At 39.2% G+C, this 27,250-nt stretch overlaps 1 protein-coding gene across 1 annotated transcript; it reads left to right on the forward strand.

Annotated features, from left to right (window-relative positions):
• Positions 1–27,250, forward strand: CLPTM1L (CLPTM1 like). The gene is made up of 17 exons (XM_042836757.1): positions 1–185; positions 379–479; positions 2,687–2,876; positions 4,082–4,224; positions 6,093–6,171; positions 8,738–8,855; positions 10,420–10,514; positions 12,040–12,124; positions 14,547–14,650; positions 15,727–15,792; positions 17,383–17,433; positions 18,340–18,422; positions 19,949–19,983; positions 20,253–20,308; positions 20,393–20,437; positions 24,100–24,215; positions 24,979–27,250. Exons 1-17 carry the CDS (start codon positions 21–23, stop codon positions 25,061–25,063), a joined length of 1,617 nt encoding a protein of 538 aa, XP_042692691.1. The 5' UTR covers positions 1–20; the 3' UTR covers positions 25,064–27,250.

The raw sequence follows: 27,250 nt of genomic DNA on the forward strand, positions 1-27,250 counted from the left end.
CGGCCGTGGGGGTGGCCGTCATGTTGAGCCGCAGCTCGTTCACCAGTCTGGCGGTGGGGGTGTTCGCCGTGTACGTGGCGCATACGTGCTGGGTCATGTACGGCATCGTCTACACGCGGCCTTGTCTGGAGGGCGGCACGGCCGCCTGCGTCTGGCCCTACCTGGCGCGGCGGCCCAAGCTGCAGGTGAGCGGCGGGACCGGGCCGGGCCCCAAGCCGAGCGATGCGGTGTCAGGGGCGAGCGGGAGGTGAGGAGCGCTCCGGCAGTGCTCGGACGCTCGGAGAAGTAGTGGGGTTGCGGATCGCCGCGCTGGGAGTGCCGGTGGGTGAGCTGATGCTTCTGTGCCGTCATTCCCCTCTGCTGTCTTTGCCGTTTCAGCTGAGTGTTTATACTACCACACGGTCAAACATCGGTGCTGAGAGTAATATAGATCTGGTTTTGAACGTGGAGGATTTTGATATTGAGTCAAAATTTGAAAGGTAAGTCTTTGAAGAGTGACCTGTTTTTTGCAGTTTGTAGCTTGAATAACACGTGTATGGGAATGTGTATGAAATAAGTGGGTTGACTGTTCATGATGGCAATCTTGGAAGGATAGAGTTGTTCTTGTATTCTTTGGTTTTGGGTTGAAGCTATTCTTGCATACTCTATAGTCTGTTTGGTCTGCACTTGTATTCATAAAGTGCAAACTATAGAAGCAGTGCTGAGGCAGGGAAGATGTGAATTGAACATCAGCTTTGGAGCTGAGGACTAGGTGCTGCTATAGGTTAAAAGAAAAAAAAAGGTATTTTAAAGTATGTTTTTTTCCTTAATTAGAAGTTCCTAAAATGTTTCATGAATGACATCACAGTCCTGCCTTGCAGGTTTGGTACACTGAGTTCACGTAGCATCAAATAAGAGGACTGTTAGGTTTATTACATTCATCATACAACGGCTTGGGTTGAAAGAGACCTCAAAGATCATCCAGTTCCAATCCTGTGCTGTGGGCAGGGCCGCCCCTCCACCAGCTCAGGCTGCCCAGAGCCACATCCAACCTGGCCTTGAGTAGCTCTGGGGATGGGGAACCACAGCTTCTCTGGGCAACCTGTTCCTGTACTTCAGCACCCCTCAGTAAAAAATTTCCCCTGACATCTAATCTAAGTCTTCCCTCTTTCAGTTTAAAACCATTCTTCCTTAATGTAAGCTTCCTTTAAGAATTGGAAGGTCAGTAGCAGGTCTCTGCTTCTCTGGGCTAAACAGCCTCAGCTCTCTCAGTTTGTCTTCATAGCAGAGGTGCTGCAGCCCTCTGATCATCATAGGCCCTCCTCTGGACCCACTCCAGAAGCTCCATATTGAACACCTCACGGTCGCAAGAAAGAAAGCCTCTCTAAACAAAGCTTTGCTAGCAAATACAGAAGTGCTTGTTTCTCTCATATAGATTTTACAGAGCTCGGACACTGTACTGAATTGTCTGCAATTTTCAGATCCCACTCTAAATACCTTACTAGTTGTGCTGTATCATTTCAACATTAGTTAATTTACATCACCGTACTGTTTTTAACTACGTAAACAAATGTTTTGCAGTAGCAAACTGATAGTACTGGTAGTAAAAACGGCTTCTCATTGTGAAAATCCTATGTCAGTGTGCCTGGAAATGCTTGGGACTTTATAACATGTACATAGTCTATCAGCTACATGATTTTTTTTCTGAACAGCTGTGATTTCAGACTCTGAATGGAACCTGGAAGTCATACAGTGTTATCTTTCCTTGTGCTATAAAAACAGGCTTCTGTATAACTGTTTCAGTGCTAGTACTAATAGAAGTAAAGCTTTTCTGGTGCTTCAGGGTTTCAAGATCTTCTGAAGCGATGTTAGTACTAAGATTTTGTCCTTAGATAGATTTTTGAGTGCACTCTTATATTGTAAAGAGGCGTATATAATGATTAGAACTGTTTTTGTGCTTTATATTTGCTGCTTCAATTTTGTTATTTAAAGCGGTGGTTTTGTTTTTCACTCTCTTGACAAAGATTTGCTTCAGCTCTTTGTCATTCTGCCTTTTTAATAATAAAAAAATACGAACTTCTGTGATTTAGGTCATATTAATCTATGGCAGATTTTAAAATAGAACTGTTTTACTAACATGGTCTTGCTGTACTAGTGAAAGCATCCAGAGGGGAAAAAAGCAAAGTGGTAAGGATGCTTCCTTGGCAAACGCAAGGACAGTGAACTGATGGTGCTTGAGGCTCCACGTAGCTCTGTGTTCAACACGCTGTAGCTGAGAAGGTAAAGTGCTTGGCTTTGGTTTTTTACTGATTTTTCTTTTTCAATCATGCCTACAGTCTCTGAACACACTCAGCACCTGGAAGGTTTTTCTCTACAAATCCTAGCATAATTTTGACAATACAACATAGTGGCAGGGGAAAACATCGATACTGATAATGTGGGCCTGTTGTCTAGGGTAAGGAGGGGCATGCTGGACAAAGATCAATGTGACTTGAGGTAATAGTAAAACACAGTAAAGCAGAAACTGTGGTAACATACTGGAGTATATGAATTGATGCCGTCCAGCTATGGCTCTTTAGGGCATGTTAATGAGGTGTGCATTGTCTTGCTTCCTTTCAGAATATTGTAACATTTTCAGTGATCCCTATCTGTAACAACTTTAATATTTCAACGTCTCATCTCATAATGTCCTTATTTTGTATTTTAGGACAGTGAATGTCTCTGTACCAAAGAAAACTCGAAATAATGGCACATTATATGCATATATCTTTCTTCATCATGCGGGCGTTTTGCCTTGGCATGATGGTAAGCAGGTGCATATAGTGAGCCCTCTGACCACGTACATGGTCCCTAAACCAGAAGAGATTAATTTGCTCACTGGAGAGTCAACCACACAGGTAGGTGGATTTGCCACCTGTAGGAGGGCAAGTGGGGAAAGAAAATGTATTGCTTTTGTAGACACTTGTAGTGTTAGCATCTGCTATGCTTGCATCTATAAATGGTGGGGATGTTTAAAAAAAAAAGGGGCAAACAACCTCCCCCCATTCTTCTCATATGTCCTCTCATACACTAAAGGTAGGCCATTTAGCCCAGCAAATGTAGAGCCCACTGTTACACTGGCTGCTAAAATATTTCCCTAGTTAATATTAATTTTTTAAGGGTTCATTGCTTTTGGTAGAAATAGTGTATTCTTCTGTAACAAAATTCTGCTGCTTTGGATAGTGAATCAGATTCCTGTGAAGTAATTTGCTTTTGCAAAATAGCAATACGTACTTAACTTTGACATTGCTGAGTGACCAAAACGTACTGCTTGTTTTCCTATAGGATGTTCTCATAAGATGTTCTTTCATTTCAAGAGAAGACAGTATTTGCTAAGGGATATTACTATAATTACTCATCAGAGGGAAAAAAATGGTGTTATGTACTGAAATACTTACAGTGTTGTACCTCATATTCAAGGGGAATTAGAGAATCCTTTGGAATCTGAAATACAGAGGTAGCTATTAGTCCTGTTCCTAAACCCTATTAGAATAAAATCGAAAAGGAAATGAAGCTAGAGTCCAGCATTAAAAAGTCACAGTAGGTGGTGTTCATCCCAGGAAAAGCAAGTAGAATGCCCTGGAGATCTGAAAGCTCAAGTCTTAGACTGCTTCAGCACAGCTTTATTCAGTATTTGGAGGCTCAGAAGTTCAAACCAAGTGATCTGATCTCTTTACTCCCCAAGATGAGTGTAGTTGAGCATCCTTTTGTCTGTTTGGAAGTAACATCTGAATACTGTGCTATCTTCACATTTGAGTGACTGTTTTCAATACATGCAGATGCCCATGGCATTAAAATAGATTGGAGGGATATTCACTCTCAGTGAACTGGGTTGTGAATGAGCACTGAAGTTTTGCAGTGTCAAATTCTGGTGGATCTTTACAATCATTCTGTCGTAGTTAAGCAAAATACTTGGTGTGGTTAAAGTCAAGTTTCTTAACATCTATTTTGTGATACAGCTTACAACTCCATAGTTGTCTGTGCTTTAGAGTATTATCCTGTTCAGAATTCTGCATGGTTAAGCAGTAAGTATGTATGTTTATTGTTTATTGTATTTTTAAAGCAAATTGAAGCAGAAAGACAGACCAGCGCTCTAGATGAGCCTGTTTCTCACTGGAGATCAAGGTTAACCTTGAATGTCATGGTGGAAGATTTTGTGTTTGATGGATCATCCCTCCCTGCTGATGTTCACCGTTACATGAAAATGTAAGTTAATGACTTAATTTTGCTAGGATTGTTAATATAAATTTAATTCACATTTCTGTGAAAATTATCTTTCAGTATTTTTTGCTTAAATTTGAGCTGAAGAGACAAGAATAGGCACTCTTTAATGCCTGCATTTCAGCAGTGACAATAGTGAGATACTATGTACTTGAAAGCCTTATTGGTAATATCTTGATCCTAGGGAGTTAAGGGTTTAAAGTATCTTTTTGTATGGGTGTTACCATGGTAACACAAAACAGAACTACAGAGATAAAAGTAAAATGTTGTAGCAGGCTTCATACCCTCTTGTTCTCAAATCTGAAATACTTCTGGTCACTAAAGCATTTGTCTCTTGACCTTTACAGTTATCCTTCACATGCAGATTAGCTGTGTAAACAGTGAGTGCTTAAGTAGCACAGCTGATCTCCTGCATCCCATCTTTTTTTTCCCTCTCTATGGCTTGCTTTATTCTATTTTGTCAGTGTTTTTTCACACATTATGTCACTTTTTTTAAGAAAATACTAAAAAGTGAGCTTTTAGATGGGCAGTAGCTCTGCTTGCAGCTCGCTTAAATTGCTTCCAGTGTTAACCATATCAACAGTGCTGTGTTGGCTGGTGCTGCCGTATGTTGATGCCTTTCTCCACAAGTATCCTCTTAAATCCAGAAGGAGCTGCTTAGTCAGCAGACACTGGGATTCTGAAATAGCTTCCCAACCAGAATAGATAAACCAAGCAAGTCATAAGGCAGATCCAAAACAGGAAGGAGTTAATGAATCTTTTCTGGTCATGTCTAGATATAAGTCAGTGTTGATTTATTGTTGTATGATACAGGAAATAGTTTGGAAATGAAATAGCCTGCTTCAATTCTACTAGCAGTAGCTTTAATTGTAGTTATTTTGTAGAAATTGAACTTTCTTCATTTAGAGAATCTGTTTCTGATGCTGAAGTTAATACTTTGTATTATTGTTACTCTTGAGTATTTAGAACACAGTCTTTATCCACATGGGTAGAGACTTCTTTGTGAACTACTAAAATTCTATTTTCAGGCTTTAAAAAGTTCAGTTATGTGGCTTCCACTCTGAGTACATCACAGTGTATGTAACTGCCTCCCTAATGAAGGACTTCAGGAATTTGTCCCTTTTGGGGCACTAGGCCAAACAGTTCTCTGAGTTACTGACAAAGCAGTTTTCTACTGGTTAATTTTATAGAGACCTCAAAGGATGTTAAACTACTACTAGCTTTGTGCAGATTTGAGAGATGATAAAGCAACCCCAGCAAGTGCTTCTGTTCAGGAAGAGAGAGATTTAATGCTCCTTGTGCAATCCTGCTGATAGTATCCAGCCTTTTAAGGTGCATACCAGCCAGCCATTACTCTACTTAGTCCCATGCTGAGTAGAGCATCTGCTGTTACTGATCTGGTAGATGTCACCGGGGGTGTAGAGGGGCTGGGGAGATGCTGGAGAGTTGTTGCAGTAGGAGAGGAATACTTGAGACGAAGGACGCAAATATACGGTCAGCACGTTTCTCTTTTGACAGACTTTTAAAGTTCCTTTATCCTTGTTCATGCGACGGCTTCAGCATCATCACAGCTGATTCAGTTTCTCTTTCATTCTTTTTTGCTTATTCTTTCTACAAAAAAGTAAAAATAAACTGAAAAGAATAAACTGGAATGCATACTACTTTTACGGACTTCTCTCAATGGGAGACCAGGCTAGCAGTTGCTTCTTGGTGTGTGCTGGAGACTAATGCGCTTGGAAAGATGGTGGGAAATACCTGTATGGGTAGCTCTGAAAGTGCTGATTGAGTGCTAACTTGAATAGAAAAGTTTTTTAGGTCACCACAATTATAAAATCCATGTTTAAACATCCTAGGGTTCAGTTGGGGAAGACAGTGCATTACCTTCCAATATTATTTATTGATCAGCTAAGCAACAGAGTGAAAGATTTGATGGTGAGTAATAGAATGCCTTTAATTACATTTAATAGTAATCTTAAATATTGTTGTAATTAAAATTTTCTTCATAAGTTTTTTACTGTAATGAAAATCTATTACAAAGTGACTAAAGGATTCTACCAATGACTGTTGTTTGACTTAATGGTCAGCTGCAGAGTCTGAATTTGGGTTTTGAAACTCCCCATCCTTGCAGAAATATTTGCCAGACACTTTCTTCCATTCTGCCAAAAGATGGTTGGGTTCCGTTGTTGCTGCCTTTTGGAAGGATGAGGGGAAAACTGCAGCATCAGCTGTGGTGAGAGCAACCACATGACTCCCTAAGCTGGTTGATGAAGTTGTGTTTGTGTCCCAGAGTGCTTCTATTTTTCTTCTAGAAAAATGAGCATACTGAATGTTGATGGTACTGGAGTAACGTGGAGATAAGAGACAAGTTAATGCTGGTCTCTTGTTAAACAATAATGTAATATTCAGCATCTTCTAGGTAGGAGTCTTGGTGGATGAAAGCTTTCCATAGGCCTTCTAGATTCTCATTCCAAATAATGAAGTTTAGCTTAGACAAAGAATTTTTCTGCTGAATGTTGGGAGAATATTATTTAAGGATGCCTGTTGTAAGCTTATTTGAGAAAATAAACCCCTGAGCATTTCAGTTACAGATCGTGGTAGCAGGTAATTCTGTCCAGTATTTCTTTAGGTACACTTGTAATGTCTTTATCAGCAGTCACCGTCTTTTGTTTTGAGTTTCTTAACACAGCTCATTGTTAAGGTTGGTATGTTCATATGAGCTTCTAACTGGTTGTGTACCCTGTTTACAAACAACCTCAGCATTCTCATGTTAATAACATGCCCACAGTTGTCTCCTATATCACAGTAAGTGCAATTGCAATGTGCTGCCTTAAAGTGATTGGGATCACTAAACTGAGTTAGTACTTGTAGACTTCTAGTTGTTCATTAAGAAAGAGTTCATCCTACTGATCTGCTGTTTAATTTGATTTTAGTGTTCAGGAAATTCTGTCTCTATCTTTATGGCAGTCTGATTTTCTCTCTGCATCATTCCTTACTCTTTAGTAGTGTTTTGTCTGTTACTCCAGATGGTGCTTGCTGCATGTTACTTGCCCATATATTTGCAAAATTTTTGTTTCCTGTCTGTCTTGAACAGGTAAAAATTCTTTTCCTTTTCTCCCAGAAATATTGATGTAAACTTTAATAAGAAGCTGGAATTAGAATGGAGAGATTATAGACATCCCTTTAAAAGGAGAAGCCTGGAGGATCAACATACAGCATTCAGTAGAATCTTTCTAACATCCTCAGCCTTCAGCTCTAACCCATTGATTTTCATCCTGTTTGGATATCCCTTGCAAATCTCTGTGGGATTTGTAAAACCTCTCCCAGCTTTCCTTTCTCTCCCTTGTGTGCATGTCTTCTACTGCTCTCTTTGAAAAGCCTTGAGAGGGCAGTGAGACTACTGGAGGAAAGAGTGCATGGGAGAGCCAACGTAATTCTCAACCCACATCTGACCTTGATATCCGGGGACCCTAAAAGCATTTTCTGCAACATTAGGATCAGAAGAAACCCATTCACCTCTGATAAGTGAGAGCTAAGTATTACTGTAGAAAGTGTAGAGTAACAGTTCTGAGATGGGGATTATGATTGAGGAGTAAGAAGCTGAGGTTGATAGGTCTTAAACCACTGGCACTCAGAGGGCCTGCCTGGCTGTAGCCTTTAAGCTCTCCCTGAAAATTTAAAACATGTTGCCTGAACTTGTGCCTAAATAGCTGTGGAGAATTCTGTTATTTCTAAGGACAATTTTATTTTGTTTTAGACCTTTTTGAGAGACAGTTGGTTGTCATGGAGAAAGAGCTATGTCAATGTAGGACTTTTTTCAAAAACAAAAAGGGTCTTTAGGAGGCCCTACTTATCTCTCATAATTGAAATGCTGATGAGACTGGAGAATTAAACTGAACTTATTTGCAGCACCTCATATGCTATGCTTTACAGGTAGAGTCTCTTACTTAGCTTTAGCTGTGCTATTTTCACCTTTCTGAACAGGCAGCAGCATCTTGCTTTGCCACCATTGCCTTCATTTATCTCAAAAGCATCCTCAGTTTAGTAAAGGTCTGGCTATGTCCTTCAGAATATGGTTTTTGTATGTGTGAGTGTCTTGTAGCTTAGCATAACCTTCTTGTCTACTTTCATAGAAGTGTCAGAATGGAAAATTTCTTTAAACACACTGTTTTCACTTCAACTGAGACCAGCAGAGGGAACTTCATGTAAACTTCTCAAGGGCTTTTGTATACAGTAACAATGAGGTTTCTGTAAGAACTTGAACAAAACAAACTGATCATTTAGCATTTCTGGGGAAAAAAAAAACAAACCAAACCAAAACACACAAAACCAAAACAAACCAAAAAAGCCACTCACAAAGAATTCAAGCCTTTAAGACATCAGACTTAAAATTATGTGATTAAATCATAATTGATACAATGTTTCTTAAGTTTCAAAAAAGTGAATGTGATTGGTGCAATTCTTCTGTTAAAAAAGAAGCTGTTTCTGTTTTGAAATGCAGGTCATAAATCGTTCAACGACAGAGCTACCTCTTACAGTGTCATATGACAAAATCTCTCTTGGAAAACTTCGATTTTGGATCCACATGCAGGATGCTGTGTACTCCCTCCAGCAGTTTGGTATGTTCTTATTTTTAATGACTCTAGGTGAAAACCAAATAAACAAGAAAAAAGCAACAGTCTTCTTTCCTTCAAGTACAAAGGAGGCACTGTTTTCTGGATAACTCATAAAAAGACTTGGTGCTATAAATCTTAATGTTGCTTTACTGTAATAAGGCAGGGTGGAAACAAAATGGTGATGTGATACAGGAATGGAGGACAGAAGTGAAACAACTTTCAATGTTGTTTGGATAGTCCTGTTGCGAAAGTAAGTGGCTGCAATTGAGAGCATTTTGATCAGTTTTCCTCTGTCATCCATGGAGTGGAGAAGGTAGATCAGTTCTTATACAAGCTGTGTGTAGCTGGTCACTCAACCATATACCCACGGCAAAACACAGGCAAGCGTAGCAGAAGGACATTGGGTTTGAGCTGAGAATCAGGAAAAAATCGTGGTTCTGATTAAACTGCTACTGCTACTTCAGAACTGACTTGCCTCTTACTTTGACTCAGGTCAAGTACTTCAGTTATGAATTTATAGGGTAATACAGAGAAACTGAGAAGTGAAAGCCAAATATGATTTAGAAGCTTGAACATTAGCATGCTCTGTGTGTCTAATTCCTGCTTTTTCTGGACTGTACGAAAGTCTAAATTTATAGACAAGCTCTGTAGCTTGTGAGGATCTAACTTTGCTACAACTTAGAACAGCCAGTTTCCAGATCATGTTAGCCTCAGTTTGTGAAATGAGGCAGAATGGCACTTTTTTGCCAAAGAATTTGGTGGTCCATATTATGAGAACTGCTGAGAGTGCTCAGTTTTTCTGAGAAGTTTAGACTTTAATCATGGGGCCTGAGACTGCTTCATCAAGAAAGTATCTTTATGCTGACTGAAGAAGTTCAAAGCTGTAGGTGTCATTTGCCAAATGCAGTCCTTCATTCTGGCAACCATATTTATCACAGACAGCTCTCTTTGAAATAATGGTTGTCCAGTATATAAAAAAAAGTAGAAAGCATTCCTCCTTTTCTGATTTCAAATGTCAGTGGAGAATACGTTCTTGGCTTACAGCCTGTGGTTTTTGGAGGATGCTTTTTCCTTTATCAAGGACAAGCTTCCGAGTTAATTCTACGAGGGCCATCAAAAGATCTGATGCTACACGTATTGTTATGTTTCTCACTGACCTCTGTTGCCTTCCACAATGTACTCCTTTTCTTGTTTTTCGTTTGTACTGTGAAACTCGCTTTTCTTGTTTAGATTGTAAGAGTTCAGAGGCAGAGTTGAAGAATCCTTATTCTTCCTACTTGTGCTGGAATGACCTCCTGCGTCGTGCCATCCGTGTCTCAGTTGTTCAGCTTATGCTCTGTAGTTGTGCAGTATGTTAAAGGCACATCTGTCTGCTTGTAACTGATGGGCTCTCTGTAAGGCTAGCTTAATAACTAGCCAAATATGTGTAGATTCAGGTTTTACCAATAAAGCTACCATCTTGTTTTGGGTTTATATTTCCTTACCTAAATATATGATGGTGAAATAAGCCTTTCAAAGGAGTCTCTAACATAACAGCAGTTAACTGTCTACTACTTCTTTCTCTTAGGATTTTCAGAAAAGGATGCAGATGAAGTGAAAGGAATTTTTGTTGACACTAACCTGTACTTTCTGGCTTTGACCTTCTTTGTAGCAGCATTCCATGTAAGTGGAATAACTTTGGATTTCAGGTATTATAGAACATAATGAAAAAAGGGGGGGAGATGTTTGCACTTCAGCTCTCTGAGTTAGAGAGAACTGTTCTTGGAAACAGTAACTAGGTCTTAAATAATAATCTTGACCGAAATATAAAACCTTTAAAGTTATTATTACTTTTTTTAAGTTGGAGTTCAAGTAGAGATCCAAGAATTAATTACCTGTCAACAGTGGCTCATGCTTTCTGCTAAGTTGAGTTATCCCAAGGCTAGCACTGCAGTGACATAGCTACAGCAGTAGTAATACCAGTAGGGTATTATGTAGACTCAAACTGATAGAATTTGAGTCTCTGGCTACTAACCCCTGCAGAAATCCAGATCAGCCTTGAAAGATGTGTGTAAATTGCAGAGCTTGTAGTTCTAGGCATAGTTATTTCTTGTTCTGTTTCTCTCCATCAGTATTGGGTGTGACATGGTATAAATGTAAATCTTTGTTTTGGTGGACAGTGCTTTTAGATCTCCTTGTTCTACTTTGAACATCTTTGATGTCTACAGTTAGGTGCAATACAATTCCTGTCTTCTGGGAGAGAGAACTTGTTGAGCATGTTATGTTTCTTTTATACTTGCATTACATAAAATTAATTGGGTTTGAAAGTCATAGATTTCTCAACCATATCACTCTTTACTTTTTCATTCTGTTTATCAGACAGTAAGATGTCAGTAGGCTGCGGTTAGATATTCTGGTATTTTTTCTTTTGTGTACTATAAGAATTTCTTGAGTGTGTGCTGCTTATTTTTTAAGACAGTGAATGTGTGAGGAAAAGACTGAAAGATGTACTGAGTAAAGGTACTAAGAAAACTGAAGTACATATTTGTTATTCATAAATTTAATGCTAAAAAATCCCTGAAGTTTAGGCCAAATCATAGAATCATCATAGAATGGCTTGGGTTGGGTGGCACCTCAAGGATCATCAAGCTCCAACCCCTCTGCCGCATGCATGGCTACTGACCCCCATATTTGATACTAGATCAGGCTGCCCACAGCTCCATCCAACCTGGCCTGACTGCTTACTGGCTTACTGTAAAATCCTTACTGCTGAAATAGAGAGAGAACCTAATTTGCAGCATCGTAGGATTTTGTTGAAACTTTGGTGCTATCCAAGCCTCAACTATCAGTCTGGTACAAAGAGCTTACTGAATTCAGCATGATTTTCCCTGATCTGTCAAAGAGCTGAGCAATTCCTGCAGGTATTCAGCTCTCTGTCCTCTGCCATGTGTTATCCTGTACTGGGTCACTCACTTTCTTCATGGGATGCAGCATTGTGCAGTGTTAAAGTAGAAACAGTACCTGCTGTTCCTCCTGCTATTTCACACTGCATTTGGAGCCTGGGCTTTTAAAACTTTTTTTCTCTTTAGCTTTTATTTGTTTTAATTTTTAGTTCACAGATGATCTTAATGCATTTTTAACTGTTCAGCTGGCAGTCTTTAATTAGTGCCTGTGCTAAGAAAATGAGTGTCCTTCTTGCTATTTGCAGCTTCTCTTTGATTTCCTTGCATTTAAAAATGACATCAGTTTTTGGAAGAAAAAGAGAAGCATGATTGGAATGTCTACAAAAGCAGGTATGGCCCAGCATGCAAAGTGAAATGTGTGCTGTATAATATATACTGTGTGCTTTTATTCTTACTCTAAATTGAAACTTTGTAGATTTATCCAGGATGGCAAAACTAGTTGTTTTTGTGCATAACAAAATAGCTAGCAGGCTGGTTCTAACTTTGCTGGTAAGATTGGGGTTGAACTGAATTGGATGTAGGCAGGGTGAGAGAAACAGTGGTCTGACATCACATCAAGCCTTCACAGGGCAGATGAAGGTAGCATGCAGCCACAGACACTTGAGATTTAATGCTCCTCAGCCTTGCTTATGGCATTAATAATTACTGGCTGCTTTTCTAATAGATTATCCATTGTGGTTATAAACAGAACTGGAAAACCTGAAGCTATCTGGCCTCTGAGATTATCCCTAATGGTGTTGTGTTTGCAGACTGATGGAAACATGTCAGCAGTATCAATACAAAGAAAAAATAAGGCATTCAAAATCAGGATAAACAGCAGCATGATTTTTATGCGGAGAATCTGCTTATTGTCTTCCTAGAGTACTTTTTATAAGGCAAAACTTACACTACATTTGGTATTTGCAGACAAAAATGTCAATAAAAATCCAAAGTGGCACAGAGAATTTTCTCTTTAAGTTTTAATTGCCAGTTAAATAGTTAAGACAAACTGGAAAGACTGAGTTACAAAGGATTTTCTAATCTTACTATCGAAATACCAGTTTTCATTCTCCAGTAACTAACTCATGGTTCTATTGTCCCTTTATTAAACCTTAGTTACCTTTCTGTTTGTATCTCTTTCCTTTCCTAAGGGAAAAGTGTGACAGGCAATTACCCTGAAAAGGCACAGCGTGATTGTTGGTGTCTGAGTGTGCTGTAACTCTTCCCCTTTTCTGTCCCTGCTTAGTCTAATCAGAGACTTGCTTGATAGACGTTTAGATGCCTTCAGGATGTTGCAAAACCTGAGAAATAAACCTAAAATGTAGTTCTTACTATTTGCAAGCATGAAATCAGTTGTATGAGGTTCAAGAACTGTCATTACCTCACAGCCTTTCAAATTTCAGGAACTTAGTTCATAGTATTAATATAGTGTTGAATTGTTGGTTTTCCTTCCATCTTGTGTGATAAAGATTTCATTTAAAAGGTTTTTTTTCCTTAGTTGTCTTTTTATTCTGACTGTCTGTGTCATAGAATTGTTCAGGTTGGAAAAGACCTTAAAGATCATCAAGTCCAACCACAGCCTAACCATACTACCCTAACTCTAACAACCCTCCACTAAATCATGTCCCTGAGCACCACACCGAAAAGGTTTTTGAACACATCCAGGGATGGTGACTCAACCACCTTCCTGAGGAACCTATTCCAGTGCTTAACAACCCTTTCTGTAAAGGAGGTTTTCTTGATATCCACCCCAAACTTACCCTGGCACAACTTGAGGCCATTTCCCCTCATCCTGTCACCAGTGAGAAGAGACCAACCCCGCTCTTGCTGTAAGCACCTTTCAGATACTGGAAGAAAGCAGTAAGGTCTCCTCTCAGCCTCCTTTTCCCCAGACTAAACAGCCCCAGTTCCTTTAGTATCTCCTCATAGGGCATTTTCTCCAAGCTCTTCACCAGCCTTGTTGCCCTTCTTTGGACCTGCTCCAGCACCACTCTGTACTGAGGTGCCCAAAACTGAACACAGTGCTCGAGGTGAGGCCTCAACAGCACTGAGTACAGGGGCAGGATGACTTCCCTAGTCCTGCTCATCACTGATACAAGCCAGGATGCCATCGGCCTTCTTGGCCATCTGGGCTCACTGCTGGCTCATATTGAGCCAACTGTCTATCAGTACCCCAAGGTCCCTTTCCATCAAGCAGCTTTCCAGCCACTCCTCCCCAAGCCTGTAGGCTTGCCTGGAATTCTTGTGACCAAGAACCCGACACCTGGCCCTATTGAAGCTCATACAGTTTACCTTGGCCCATCTGTCCAGGTCTCTCAGTAGTGCCTTTCTCCCCTCTATCAGATCCACACTCCCTCCCAACTTGGTGTCGTCCACAAACTTACTGAGGGTGCACTCAATCCCCTCATCTTAAAAAAGATGTTAAATAGAAGCAGCCCCTGTACCAAACCCTGGGGGACACCACTCGTGACTGGCTGCCAACTGGATTTAACTCCATTGACCACAACTCTTAGGGCCTGGCCATCCAGCCAGTGTTTCACCCAGCAGAGCATGCACCCATCCAAACCACGGGCAGCCAGCTGCTCCACAAGATTGTTGTGGGGTCTATAGATCACTGGCTGTTTCTAGGACTGTTTGATCTATCAAGATGTGTATAGTTCATGCTTAAACAGATTAGGACAGAATTAAATAAATGAGCCAACAGTCTTCCTTCATCTCAGCTGTTCATGTAAATATTAATAAGCCTTCTGTGGTTTGTTTTTTTCCCATCTAGTGCTTTGGCGGTGCTTTAGTACTGTTGTAATATTTCTTTTCCTTTTGGATGAGCAAACGAGTTTACTGGTACTGATCCCAGCAGGCGTTGGTGCTGTGATTGAGGTGAGTTGGTAAAGCTCTAGAACCAGGTAGCAGTATTCTCTGCAACATCTGTCATCTGTGTCTGGAGTTTTCCAGTACTGCTTAGCAGAGTATTTTGTAGCTTATTGTAGAAGAGGGTTGCTAAAGTCATTACTGGAAAAGCACTGCTGTGTCCCTTTATTAAATAACTGAATTGGGAGTATAGGTGTTCTCTGGGATGTGTCAGCACATATTGTGGAAGCCAAGCACAGAGCTGTGCTGAGCCTCCTTCCTGTCACATCACTGATACGCATCACTAGTGAGCAGGCATGTATGACCACGTCAGCAAACTTTCACAGACACATTTGGCAAAGAGCTGGCTGTGGCCCATCACACCCTGCCCTCAGGACTGCAGTTTTCTCCCTGGCTGTGACTGAGGTGCTTGGGGAAGGAGGGAGGGACTGATGACTGCTCACCAGGCCAATGGGCTGCAGGTACTCCTTAGGAGCCCGCTTAGGTGCAGTGAAGCACAAAATCAGCCCTAATAGGAAGGAAGAATCTCTCTACCTAGTGTTGTTTGCAGATCTAACGATTTCTCAGTATATAAAAATAAATTTAGGATTCCCATGTGGAATTTTTGACTACGCGTCTGTTGTAGTTGCAGATATGAATGCAAAGTCACAGTGTGATCCTTAAGATTTTACCTTCATGTGTAAAACTAATTAAGCTTTTGTGAAAACTTTGAACAGTGGTGCTATGTAAAAACTTGCTTAACAGGTGGCTGCTGGAGCTCTGAGGTTCACAGTGGCTCTGAGCAGCTGACTCCATGGAGGCACTGCAGTCCAGATGTCCTGAAAGGACTCTGTTACTTCACTTACAGTACCTCAACTGATATGGGAACTTAGTAGTACAGTTTCTCAGTGTTGTGCTTGTCGAGGAACACACCATTTAGTTTGTATCAGCATTCAGACAGTATGTTGAAGTCAGACTATTACAGCTTTATGCAGTGAGTGCTTAAAAAAGATATTCGAGGATCTTGATTCTGTTCATCTGAACCTTGCACTAAAAATTCCTGTGGGTAATTCTTTATGTGCAAATTTTGTTTTCGTTAATAACAGCTCTGGAAAGTGAAGAAGGCTTTGAAAATGACAATCAAGTGGCAAGGCATACGACCCAAAATTCAGGTACAATAGACATCAACACTTCAGTGGTTTGCACTCTTGAGCTTTTTACCTTCTTAACAGTAACTGCAGGATACTGTGACTTGTGGTTTTCTGTGATGTGAAGATCTTCTCTTATGGATAACTGAAATGAAATAGCAGAATAAATAGGTTCAAATGTAAGAATTTCTTTGATCAATTCTGTAGAAACAGCAGCAATTTGTATGTATTTATGATGTGAGAAGCCTCAGAATTCCCCATATGTGCTGAATCTTAGCAGGTGGACTGTGCTCTTGCCTACTGTGTTGAAAAGTAGGCAACTTTACTTAACTGGCATTGTAATTTAAACTTAACTGGCGTTTTGATTTAAACTAAGGAACTGAATTTTTCGTGAAGCTGTGGGTATAACTTCTCTATTGTAGAACTAATGGAAGTTGTGTCATGCTCTGGGAAAAAGACAAGTGTTTTATAGGTCCTCTGGGTAAGAACTGTAAGACCAAAAGCTGTTTGCAGAACTTGCAGTGTCAGCAGGGGTTAAAATAAATGCAGGTAATATTTCCATTTTATTGACATGAATGTAGTCTCTTTCAAATCTTTCATTGTCTGGTGAAATTTGGGGAAAAGGCACCTTTGATTAAAGGGTAGCCTACATTTAAATAGTTCCTTTTGTTGGTGAGAAACAGTTATTTAATATTAAGTGTTTACTTCATAGGATGAACTGGATGGGCTTTTGTTCTGTTGGGAATCTTTACTTAAGAAGATTGTGGCTTTGTTCCTTTAACAATGTTTGAAGAAATGTGTTTCTTTTAATGCGACTTTGACATTTTTGTAAGACTACAGGAACACAGCTGGTTGAGTTGCCTATCTGTCTTGTTAAGAGTAATCTTATGTTGGTCTGGAAGCAGAAATTGATTAGTACTCATATTGACATTTAAAAACATCCACATGCTCAAAACAACAACTTGCGGAAAAGAAAATCCAGTTCATCACGTATTTTTCTGTTAAAGTGGCAGTATTTGCACAGTAGTTGCACTTTGCAAATTGTCTTGTCACTTGCTGAACATTGATCTTTTGCCTAGAGGCTGGTGAACAGTATTTCCAACAGTAGAATTGTTGGACCATTTGTAATTCTTACGAAAATGCTGCTTTAAAAATAATGCTACCACTAATTATAGAAGAATTTAGCCTTTAATCTTGAGAAAATTTTTAGTGAACGAATAGACAGCCGTGGAATTGAGGATGCTCCATAAGTGATGCCTTCATGTGAAATGGTCATTTTTTTTCATAATCACTTCCTCTAACTGCCAGATGCTGTGTCATGCTGACTCTGCTTTTGCTTTGTGAACTGTTTCAGCTGTATTTCCTAAGCAAAAAAGTCCTGGATGTTGAGTGTAAAATATGAAGGAAAACATTAAACCTTTTGGTTACCCTGCTGCTGTGCAGCAGACTGATCAGGATACCTGTATGACTGTTGTATGCAAGAACTGATAAGGTCTTTGAACTGTTACCTTGCTGACTGTATAAGCAAGTGAGCTTGCAGTTTCATTCTCTGTTTAGGGAGTCAGCCCTTTTCTTCCAGTTCTGTCTCGATTATATATTTTATATGTATTGCAGTTTGGTGCATCCAACGATTCTGAAAAGAAAACTGAGGAATATGATACCCAGGTAAGAGGGAATCCTTGACTTCTGATCGATGAAGTCTATAAATGTGGTCTGCTCTTTTGCTGGTTGTATTCCTACAAGTGTATTTTTCATCTTCTCATACTTGTTAAGGGGATTGTCATCATGCAAATGATCAGATAGTGAAGATTCATTCTAATGATTTATGAAAAGAAATAGCAAAAGAGTTCTTTGTTAGCTGGATTACAGTGTTTGAAGAAAATGTCATCTGTACTAAGGATGTCAAACTAGATGAAACAAGTCACAAAATTTTGTCTAGCAATTAATGTCTGCACCAACAAGTCATGAGTGATTGAAAGTACCTCTCCAGAAACTTGTCCTCTTGTGACTGTAAAGCTCATCAGGCCTCAGATAAATCTCATCAGATTTAAGGAACACCATCTGCTTTCTTTAATGGAAAGATTTAGAAGTTATGACATTAATCTATGGGTCACGTGCAGATATCAGTACATCCGTAACAGGCCAGAAATCTTGAATTACTTCTGTGTTTGAAGCTGGAATCTGGTTGAAACATTTTTCGAGAAGCAGAATGGCAAGCAGCATATCTGAAGAAAAGTTACTCTTCGTGTGTATTCCTTACAAAAATCAGTATTTGTACTTGTTACTTATGCCAGTAGAATGATTGATCATAGGTAGCAACAGTGGTGTTAAGTGGAGAGCAGCTCTCAAACTGGCACACACTGCTTATGTACTGAGGTTTTTGGTGCTCTCAACTGTGCACTGGAATTTTCAGGATCTCTTGAACTGAAGCATTCTGGAAATAATAGTAGACATTTAGAAATAGGAAAAGATGTTCAGGAAAAAAAAGGTGTGGCTGTCTTCGAGATGATGCCATGAAAAGTCTGCTGTATATAAAATGTGAACTAATAAACTATTTTCTTTGTCCTTCAGGCTATGAAATACTTGTCATATTTACTCTATCCACTGTGTATTGGAGGTGCAGCTTACTCCTTGCTGAATGTCAAATACAAAAGGTACTGTCAATCTATAAAGGATCTTATAAAAGGTGGAAACATCCCCCATTTTTTCTGTATTGATTAATTGGAGATGATGGGATATAGAAATCAGTTCTGTTTGTGTGACTTACAAGCTAGGAAGTGTAGACTTGTGTGGAATTTAAGGCTGGAAAGCCATTTTTTAACACCCTGTAAGCTACGGCTTATTTCAAGCTGTTTTTTTTCACAAGTAATCTGACATTACTGTAGTATTCAATAACTTGCATACAAGATTAAGCTGTCAATCACAAGAGGAGGAAGAAAGCTTCTCTTTGATGTTCAGAGAGCAGATAAGATGACAGGGAGAGATAAGAGGTTACTGTGGTTCAGTTCAGTAATCAAGAGAAGCAAAAACTGTCCTCAGATTATTTGCTTTGACCAAGGGATTTCTCCCTTGAGAAATGTGGCAGGTAGGATGATAAACAAGCAGAAGTGTTTTTGAGAAAGGAGCCTGTACTCCCTCAAACCACAGACTTACTGTGAGACATCAACAAGAGCTGAAGGGTCTGTCTGTATTTCAGGAAAAGGTGAAACTCCAGTCCGCCTTCCCTGAAAACAATACAGCTAGTTCATTTTTGACTGAGAAAAGCAGACAAGTAGATAGCCATGGGACTTTGCTCTAGGAAAAAAATCTGCAAACACATGCTTGGTGATGGCTGTGTAGGCTGTTTTCATAGTTTCTGGGCCCAGAAGGGATGTGGAGCAGAACAAGTATAGCCTTAAAATAACAGGAGAAGAATCTTCTGTTGCTGTCTACGTGTTCTGTAACTCTTGTAACAAAACTTAGGGCCATTTCTCTGCTATTAGAAAATAGCTTCTTCAGAAGGTTCTTGTCTCATGAGTTAACAAATATGTGGCATATAAAAATTCTGGCACTCACTCTCTACCTGCAGCAGATAGAACAGCTCTCTGCTATCTACTATTACAAGCAGAAGTATGGAATTTGTACCATCTAAGCCATCTGTAACGTTACTAATGCTGGAGCTGAGCGTTTGCTCCATTGAACATATGTAGGCAGGGATTGTTAGATTTAAGGAGAGAAAAGTGTAGATTTCTTGTGTTTTCTCATTATCTTTTATAAGTGCTTACTTTTAGGGGTTTGCATCGAACAGTATTTGTGGTCTGTAATCTGTGAACTTCTTACAGTGCCTTGTCAAGTGCCTCCTTAACATTGAGAAGACAGTGTTAGAAATACTGACAGGACTCAGTGTGCAGCATTGCCAGGTGGGGTGCAGAAATCTTAGAACAATCTCCAAAGGTGCACGAATACTTAATAAAGCTCTCCAGAATTACTGGATGTGAGGCATCAGCTGCGTAATGGTCAGCAGCATCTCTGGAGCCCTTCTACTCCAAGGGAGGTGTAAGGTGTTCAGTTTGTGTATAAAGCAGTTCTCAACAGATCCACTTCTCAGAGTTGTCAGAGTCCTGCTGTGTAGGTGTTGTATGACAGGTTCACATTTTTAGTTGAGGTGAGAAAGTAACTGGATTGTCTTGTTTGTTTGTAGCTGGTACTCCTGGCTGATTAACAGCTTTGTCAACGGTGAGTCCCTTCTTCTTTTTTTATTATTCATGCTTCTTCCATTGGAGGCAAAGACTCAAAAAATCACCAATATTACTTGCATCTGCATGGAACAATAACTTGAACATAGGTTCCAGAATTATTGCAGTAAGAAAGGGAGAAGAATCAACTAAAATTGAAACAGAAGGATTAAATGTATTTTCTCATTAGGAAAATCTGTAATTCTCTAATTGTGAAAGGATACTTCTATTCTGCCTTTGTCTGTTAAGTTTTCTGTATTTTATCTTCAGGAGTGTATGCTTTTGGTTTCCTGTTTATGCTGCCCCAGCTGTTTGTAAATTACAAGGTGAGACTGAAAAGCAATAAAAGGCAACTGCTGTAGTGTCTTCTTCCAGGCTTTAATACAAATGATACATTCTTTTCATCCTAGATGAAATCTGTTGCACACTTACCCTGGAAGGCTTTCACATACAAAGTAAGTAAAGCTTTAATTTAAAGACTGGTTCTGTCATTTTGAAAACAATTTTCTGAGAAAAACAACTAAGTATTATGTAGCTTAAGGCTGTGAGTGCTTTTCTTTTTGTTTCAAGAACTAAACTGCCTGTAAAAACAAATTTGTTTGCAATCGTTCTTCAAGGAAAAATAAATCCATTTCTAATAACAACTTTCCTATAAAGAGAATCTCATCCAAATTAGGGTGTGGGTAATTTTGCTTTTTTACTGTCACCTGTCTTAGGTATGTACAAATGTTGGCCTTGCAAATGATGTAATGTTCAATTTAATACTTCAATAAACCAAAAAAGAGATTACATTAACAAAGTGTAATTCTCAGTATTATAAGAGCACTTAGAGGCCACATTTTAGCAAGTTGTGGGAGATACCAGAGACAGAAGTAAAGTACAGATTGTTTTCTGCTTGTGTGGTACTTCCCAGCTTCTGGGAAAGTGCAGTGACAAATGTGTGCTAGGCTGTGGTGCGTTGTCCCCACTACCCAGTCTACCCAGTCTACCCAGTAGGAAATGATGCAGCGCTGTGGCAAGGCGCAACGTGAGGCCTTGGGGCAGGGGAAGCGAGTTTATTAAAAATAAATAAGTCAGCTTACTGATGCTTTGATACCTACACACCCACAAGCACCTCCTGTTTGTCTGAGGGGTTGATATTGTATTCATCCATCCAGATGTCTGTGCCCAGGTATATTCCTTGCATTGACAGGGAGGACAAGCAGCGCCCGCTATTGAGTTTCCAAGTCTGCTTTGTTTGCCCTTTGGGCCAATGTATTTCAATTCTCCTGAACTTAAGTGTTTCAAAAGGAAGTATTAAAAGCTGCTCAAGATACTCTGTTCAGTTCTGAAAAGATAGTGTGTGATAAAAGAAATGAAGTCCTAAAACAGAGTGCCTGTTATAAATTTCCTTATCTGTGAGCCCACAGCAACAGCCCAGATTTCTGATATTTTATGTGTTGAAGGAGTATTGAGCCATCTGGGAGAAACAGATTGGAGTATAGATAATAACAGCATAGTAACTAAATAGTTTTCAATACAGTAATCAGTCCAAAAAATAAAAATAAGGTCCTAATTTTTCAAACCCATAGTAAGTAAATCAGAATGTTTTTAATAGAGAGAAATAAAAGGTGCGGGGAAGGACTTTCACAATTTTGGCAAAATTTATAACTGCAAAGAGATATCAGCAATTGAAGGACAGCAGGGTGCAAGGGCAGTATTGAAGGTAACCTTCATAGCAGAATTTTGCTTCTGAAATGCCTTTTCTTAAAGAGCATTGATGGGGCTGCTGTTAAGAGATGCCAGAAACTACCACAGTGAAGCGTGGCTATACGTAGAAAAGAGTGTTTTCAGCTATGTTCAACTTCTTGGCTATTTCCTAGTGGGTATTTAAAGTTGCTTGCTCTCTTCTGTGCTCCTGCAAAAAAAAAAAGTCTGAAGTCTCTTCTGTTATTGTTTCGTTTTGTTTTTTTTTTTTTTTTTTTAAAAAAAAGAGCACTTTTTTTCCTTTAAAATTTAAATTTTTTTTTTTTTTGCTAAGGATGACTTCGGCAAAAACGCAAACATTCCTAAATTTTTGCTTTCTGTAGTTTTACATTTTATACTTTCATGAGGCATACCTTCAAATGAAGTAATCCCAAAAGAAAGCTAGCTAGACTAAATACTATTATATGAGTTGCCTTGATGTATTCAGTTTCCATTATTTTTGAGGACTGCCTAAATGCCCATGGGAGGATGAAATTTTTTCTTCCTTTCATCATCATAGGATCATCACTTGGGAGTTAACTTGGAAAGGCCTCGTTTTCTAACTAGCCAAGTTTTGGTGTTTTTTTTTTTTCCTTGACTGATCTTTGCACAGGCTTGAGAAGTGCCATACATATTCTTTGAACACTTTGGATTGATGGATTAGTTTTGACTTGCCAGAAGGAGCTTTCCTGTTGGAACTAATAAGAACTTCTTCCTGTCCAACACCTCAGTGTTCTTCCCGTGCTTCGTTTCATAATACCAACAGTAGTTTAATTTTCAAGAGCAAGTCTTTTTTTCCCTTCTTATGACATGGATTCATGCACTGTGAAGCCAGAATAACAGCTTTCTGATAATGAAAGGAGAAGCCATTGTAAGGAGATTGTTTGCTAGCCCAGTAGTGAATATTCTTTGCTGAATTGGTTTTCTGGATGTTTTTAGTGAGCTTATTGCACCATCTTATGAGTACTAAAGCTGGTATACTGTGAAGAATTGACTAGTCTTCTCTATAGACCAGAAACAGATGCAGAGGAGTTGCCCTGCTCTTCACTTCCTTTACCTTCTCTCTTGAAATAATGTCATCTTTGCGTGTTCAAGCCTCTCTGCGTTGCTTTCCCAGCAAATGTCTGTTAATTTAAATTTTGTCACTGATGAAAGTGATAAATATTTCATAATTGCTTCAGAAACAGCCTAGAGTATGTCTAGCTGAGCAGAAATGGTGTAGAAAATTGCATCTCAGATAAGGGATGGATGTTTGCTTCCAGGAAAGCACTGAAAATGTTTTAAAATCTCCCCAGGGCTGCCAAGTTAATGTTCTTAAGAGCAGTAAATGAGTAAGTTCTTACAAAAGTTTCAATTTACCCACAGAAAATGAAAGTGAACTATGACATTTTGTAAATCTTAAATCATTTGAGTAGAGTGTTTGAATACATTTTTTTGTCAGTTTCTTTTAAAAATTTTGCTGAAGTTGAATACATGTTTTTCCTCTCATACAAAAGTACTCTCATTTACCTCAAACAGTATTGTGGCATGGTTTGGGTTGGAAGGGACCTTAAAGACCATCTAGTTCCAATCCTGCTGCTATAGGCAGGGACACCTCCCTCTAGGCCAGGTTGCTCAAAGCCTCGTCCAACCTGGCCTTCAATGCTTCCAGGGAGGGGGCATCCACAGCCTCACTGGGCAGCCTGTTACTGCAGTGTCTCACCGCCATCACAGTAAAGAATTTCTTCCTAATACCTAGTCTGCCAGTTTAAAGCCATGTTGCTTGTCCTGTCATTACATGCCTTCATAAAAGGTCCCTCCCCAGCTTTCCTCTAGATGCTGTTCAGATACTGGAATGTCACTGTGAGGTCCCCATGGGGCCTTCTCCGGGCTAAACAGCTCCAGCTCTTTCAGCCTTTAATCGTAGGGAAGGTGCTCCAGCCCCCTGATCATCTTCATGGCCCTCCTCTGGACCTGCTCCAGTAGCTCCATGTCCTTCTTGTGTTGGGGTCCCCAGAACTGGACACAGTACTCCAGGTGGGGTCTCATGGGAGCAGAGCAGAGAAGCAGAATCACTTCCCTTGACCTGCTGATCACATTTCTCTTAATGCATCCCAGGATACGGTTGGCCTTCTGAGCTGCAAGAGCACATTGCCAGTTTGTGTTGAGACCTATATCCTTTTTAATTGAACTGTAATTCAGTAAACAGTATGATCTTCATTTAAAAAAAGCACTTCAAAGTTTGCAGTGGTTTTTCAGCATTAAATGTTTTTATAAAAAAGAAATAGTCTGTGTATCTGCTGAACAACACTGGTAAGCCTGTTTCCTATAGCTTTGTATTAATTCCTTGCTTCATTTTGTCTGATTTTGTTTCTTGACAGCTAACTGAAGTGTTCTGTTCTTTTATTTGTAGGCATTCAACACCTTTATTGATGATATATTTGCTTTTATTATCACTATGCCAACATCTCATAGACTGGCATGCTTTCGAGATGATGTTGTGTTCCTGGTCTATCTCTACCAAAGATGGTATGCCTTTCTTCAGTATTCCTAAGAGTTTTTACAACACTTCAGATTGGCATAAGAACTACAAAGCATTCTGGAAAGGCTATATGCTGTAGTCATTAAATCATAGAATCACAGAATGGTTTGGGTTGGAAGGGACATTTAAGATCATCCAGTTCCAAGCCTGCTGCTATACGCAGGAACCAGCGTGCTCAAAGCCTTATCCAGCCTGGCCTTGATGGATTCCAAGGAGGGAGCATCCACAACCTCACTGGGCAACCTGTTCCATCACAGTGAAGATTTTTTTCCAACTATCTAGTCTAAGATAAAATTCCCGAGGACAAATATTTCTCTAAAGAAACAATAATTTTAAGCCAAGTTTATGTTATACCAAAATGGTAAATGCAGATTTCAGTTTTAGGTTTATATGCTCACACTAACAGTAGTAAAGTAGGTCTCCTTGCAAGGTGAGTTTTTTTTCTAGAAATTAAAAACTCAACAGCTTCTAAGAGGGGCTGCACCCTGGTTTTGAATCTGTCTCTTAATGATAAAATGTCTCTTAAGAGTCCCCCCCTGTTACAATACAATTTGATAAGTCTTAGTATTTGGTGTTTCTGTAGCTAATTTTTAAGTCTGTCATATTTTTAGGCCAAAAATGGAAACTGAAAATATGATGAGAAAGGAATTCTGTTTTAAAATTGAATAGTAGAGAACTGATTAAATGTCCTTCAGACAGCAGACAAGTAACTTGTGGGTAACAAGTTTTATTTTATTTTTTCCCTGCCAGGCTTTATCCTGTGGATAAGAGCAGAGTGAATGAATATGGAGAATCCTATGAAGAAAAGCCAAAAAAAAAAGCTCATAGGGAATAATTAATAATTAAAGATTCTGACCCTGGACTTCTACTGATTACGTGTATTATCTGGTCTTAAGGAAGAAAAACTTATTTAATAAGAGTATTTTTAGAGCTTATGACAGAACTACATGGACTACACATCTTCTATATTGCCAAAAATCTAGTTTTTATATCCTTCTATTTCAAGATCCTCGTGTGTCCTCACAAGGTCCACAGTCTGACAGATGTCATTAAATAATCTTCCTGCATTTAAGCTCCTCTTCAGTGAAAACCTTAAGTGTCCAGAGCACTGTAATTAATATCCAGATCTGTGTTTTTAAGGCAACTCAGTAAGTGGAAGTGTGGTGCCATGCCACTGTGAAAAGTCAAAAAACTAACCAGTGTGTTACAGCAGAGTCAAGCATTACTGCCAAACTGGAGGCTGTCAAAAAGAAAATGTGTAATTATCCAACTGTATGCTAATTACAAATCGTCCTAGTCTGATAACAGAAATCATGGGAATTTTAGAAGTTAGTATTAAATTTATATGTGGACATAGGAAGTTCGGAGCTTCAAATCTGTTGGCAATAAATGAGACAGATGGTGGTGTTAAAATTCAAATTCTAGCCATTTTCTTAGCCAACAACATTGACAGAGGGTATCAGTTGTCTTAAATGAAAGGAAGGTGTGAAACAGCTGTAGCATGATTTCTTTCAGTATGTATCCAAGTTCATATAAATCTTTCTGCATTGTTGACAAACCTTTTTTGTTGCCATAGTAGGTATTCATGTAATGCAAATCACTGTTGTGTGCTAGGAAGGTCTCTTAAAACATCTTAATTCTTCGTAATGTGGTATCTGAGTGACATAAAGGGCCAATTCCCTGGTGTTTCAAATTTAATAATTCCTTGATCCTTCTCCTGTTTCTCCTACCCCCATTGTATTTATGTGATTAAACACATCATTCAGGTGGAATGGCTTTGCTCACTTACTATACCGAGCACTTCCTGGAAAAAGGGAAGAAAACCAGCCTGGTGACGAATAAGCATCTTACTTTGAAATAATTTAAACAGAAATATCCAGAAGGCAGAATTCTAGTTTGTAGTTCTGCTTTTCCTTTGGCCAATAACTACAGAGTAACCCTGATCATTCTTCAGCTGCCGTGGTAAATAGTACCCTGTTTGTACAAGGCTATTTAACTGCTGTTTGCCACTGACTGAAAATATGAATTGAATAACTTCAAAGAACACAGATAGATTGCAGTACTCTTTAACTGCTCTGTGAAGCAGCTTTTATCCAGATATCTGATACTGCAGAAGTGTTATGCATACTCGAGTCTCAGAAAGATATGGAAATGCACGAAAATTCTTGTGTCACAGACCACAGTCTTTCTTATCCTGAAATGCTTATGCGCTACTGGCAATGGAAAGGGGTCTTGAAGTGAATATTTACCTCATGTTTATGTTCAGACGTCTTTACATTGTTAATTGTAAATGAGGAGGACTGTAGACCTATTGATGTTGGCATTAAATATCCATAAGTCTATGCAAATCTGAGGTTGTGGTTGTTCTGTCTTGAGTGTTTTGGATTTGTTTGGAAGAAGCTCTTTGTTGTTAAGCAAATTCATTTGGGACTCTTACTTCATAACAGTAGTAAAAAATGCAGGGGCGTGAATGAATTTCCTGATACAAATAATGCAAATGATACGTTGCCTTTTTGGTGCCATTTCAGAACAGTCAATAATTGATTCTTCTAAAGTGGCTTCTGAAAGTCCAGAATACGATATTTGGGTATTTCTCATGTTTCACCATTTATTTTTTGCATGCAGCTGTTGAAAAGTCACTCTTGCACCTTTACGTACTGTGAGCTTATAGGTCTTTTGTCTTGCATTTCTGATGACAGTAACCTCATAATATTTCACACAGTAGTCATAAGGAATATAAAATTAGAACATTTTAATTTTAAAATGATTGAGACTTTCCTGTTCAAGTCATTGTTCTATGCATTCCGTTTCCAAATAAAAAAACCTCACCGTACGGAATACAGAATTTTCTTTTGTTGCTGGAACATCGATGAAAACTTTCAGTGGTGTAACTTTGGAGATTCTGAATGTTTAAACTTCTTTGTTGTTGGCTTAAAACACAACTGGATTTCCTTATGTTGTTAAGGCAGAAGAAAAATTACTTGCATAAAATGTCATTAAATGCATGGCAGCTCATGCTGAA

Source organism: Centrocercus urophasianus, unplaced genomic scaffold, assembly GCF_019232065.1.
Source record: "Centrocercus urophasianus isolate 14NV4802_14NV808 unplaced genomic scaffold, USGS_Curo_1.0 seq_11, whole genome shotgun sequence".
Taxonomy (NCBI): domain Eukaryota; kingdom Metazoa; phylum Chordata; class Aves; order Galliformes; family Phasianidae; genus Centrocercus; species Centrocercus urophasianus.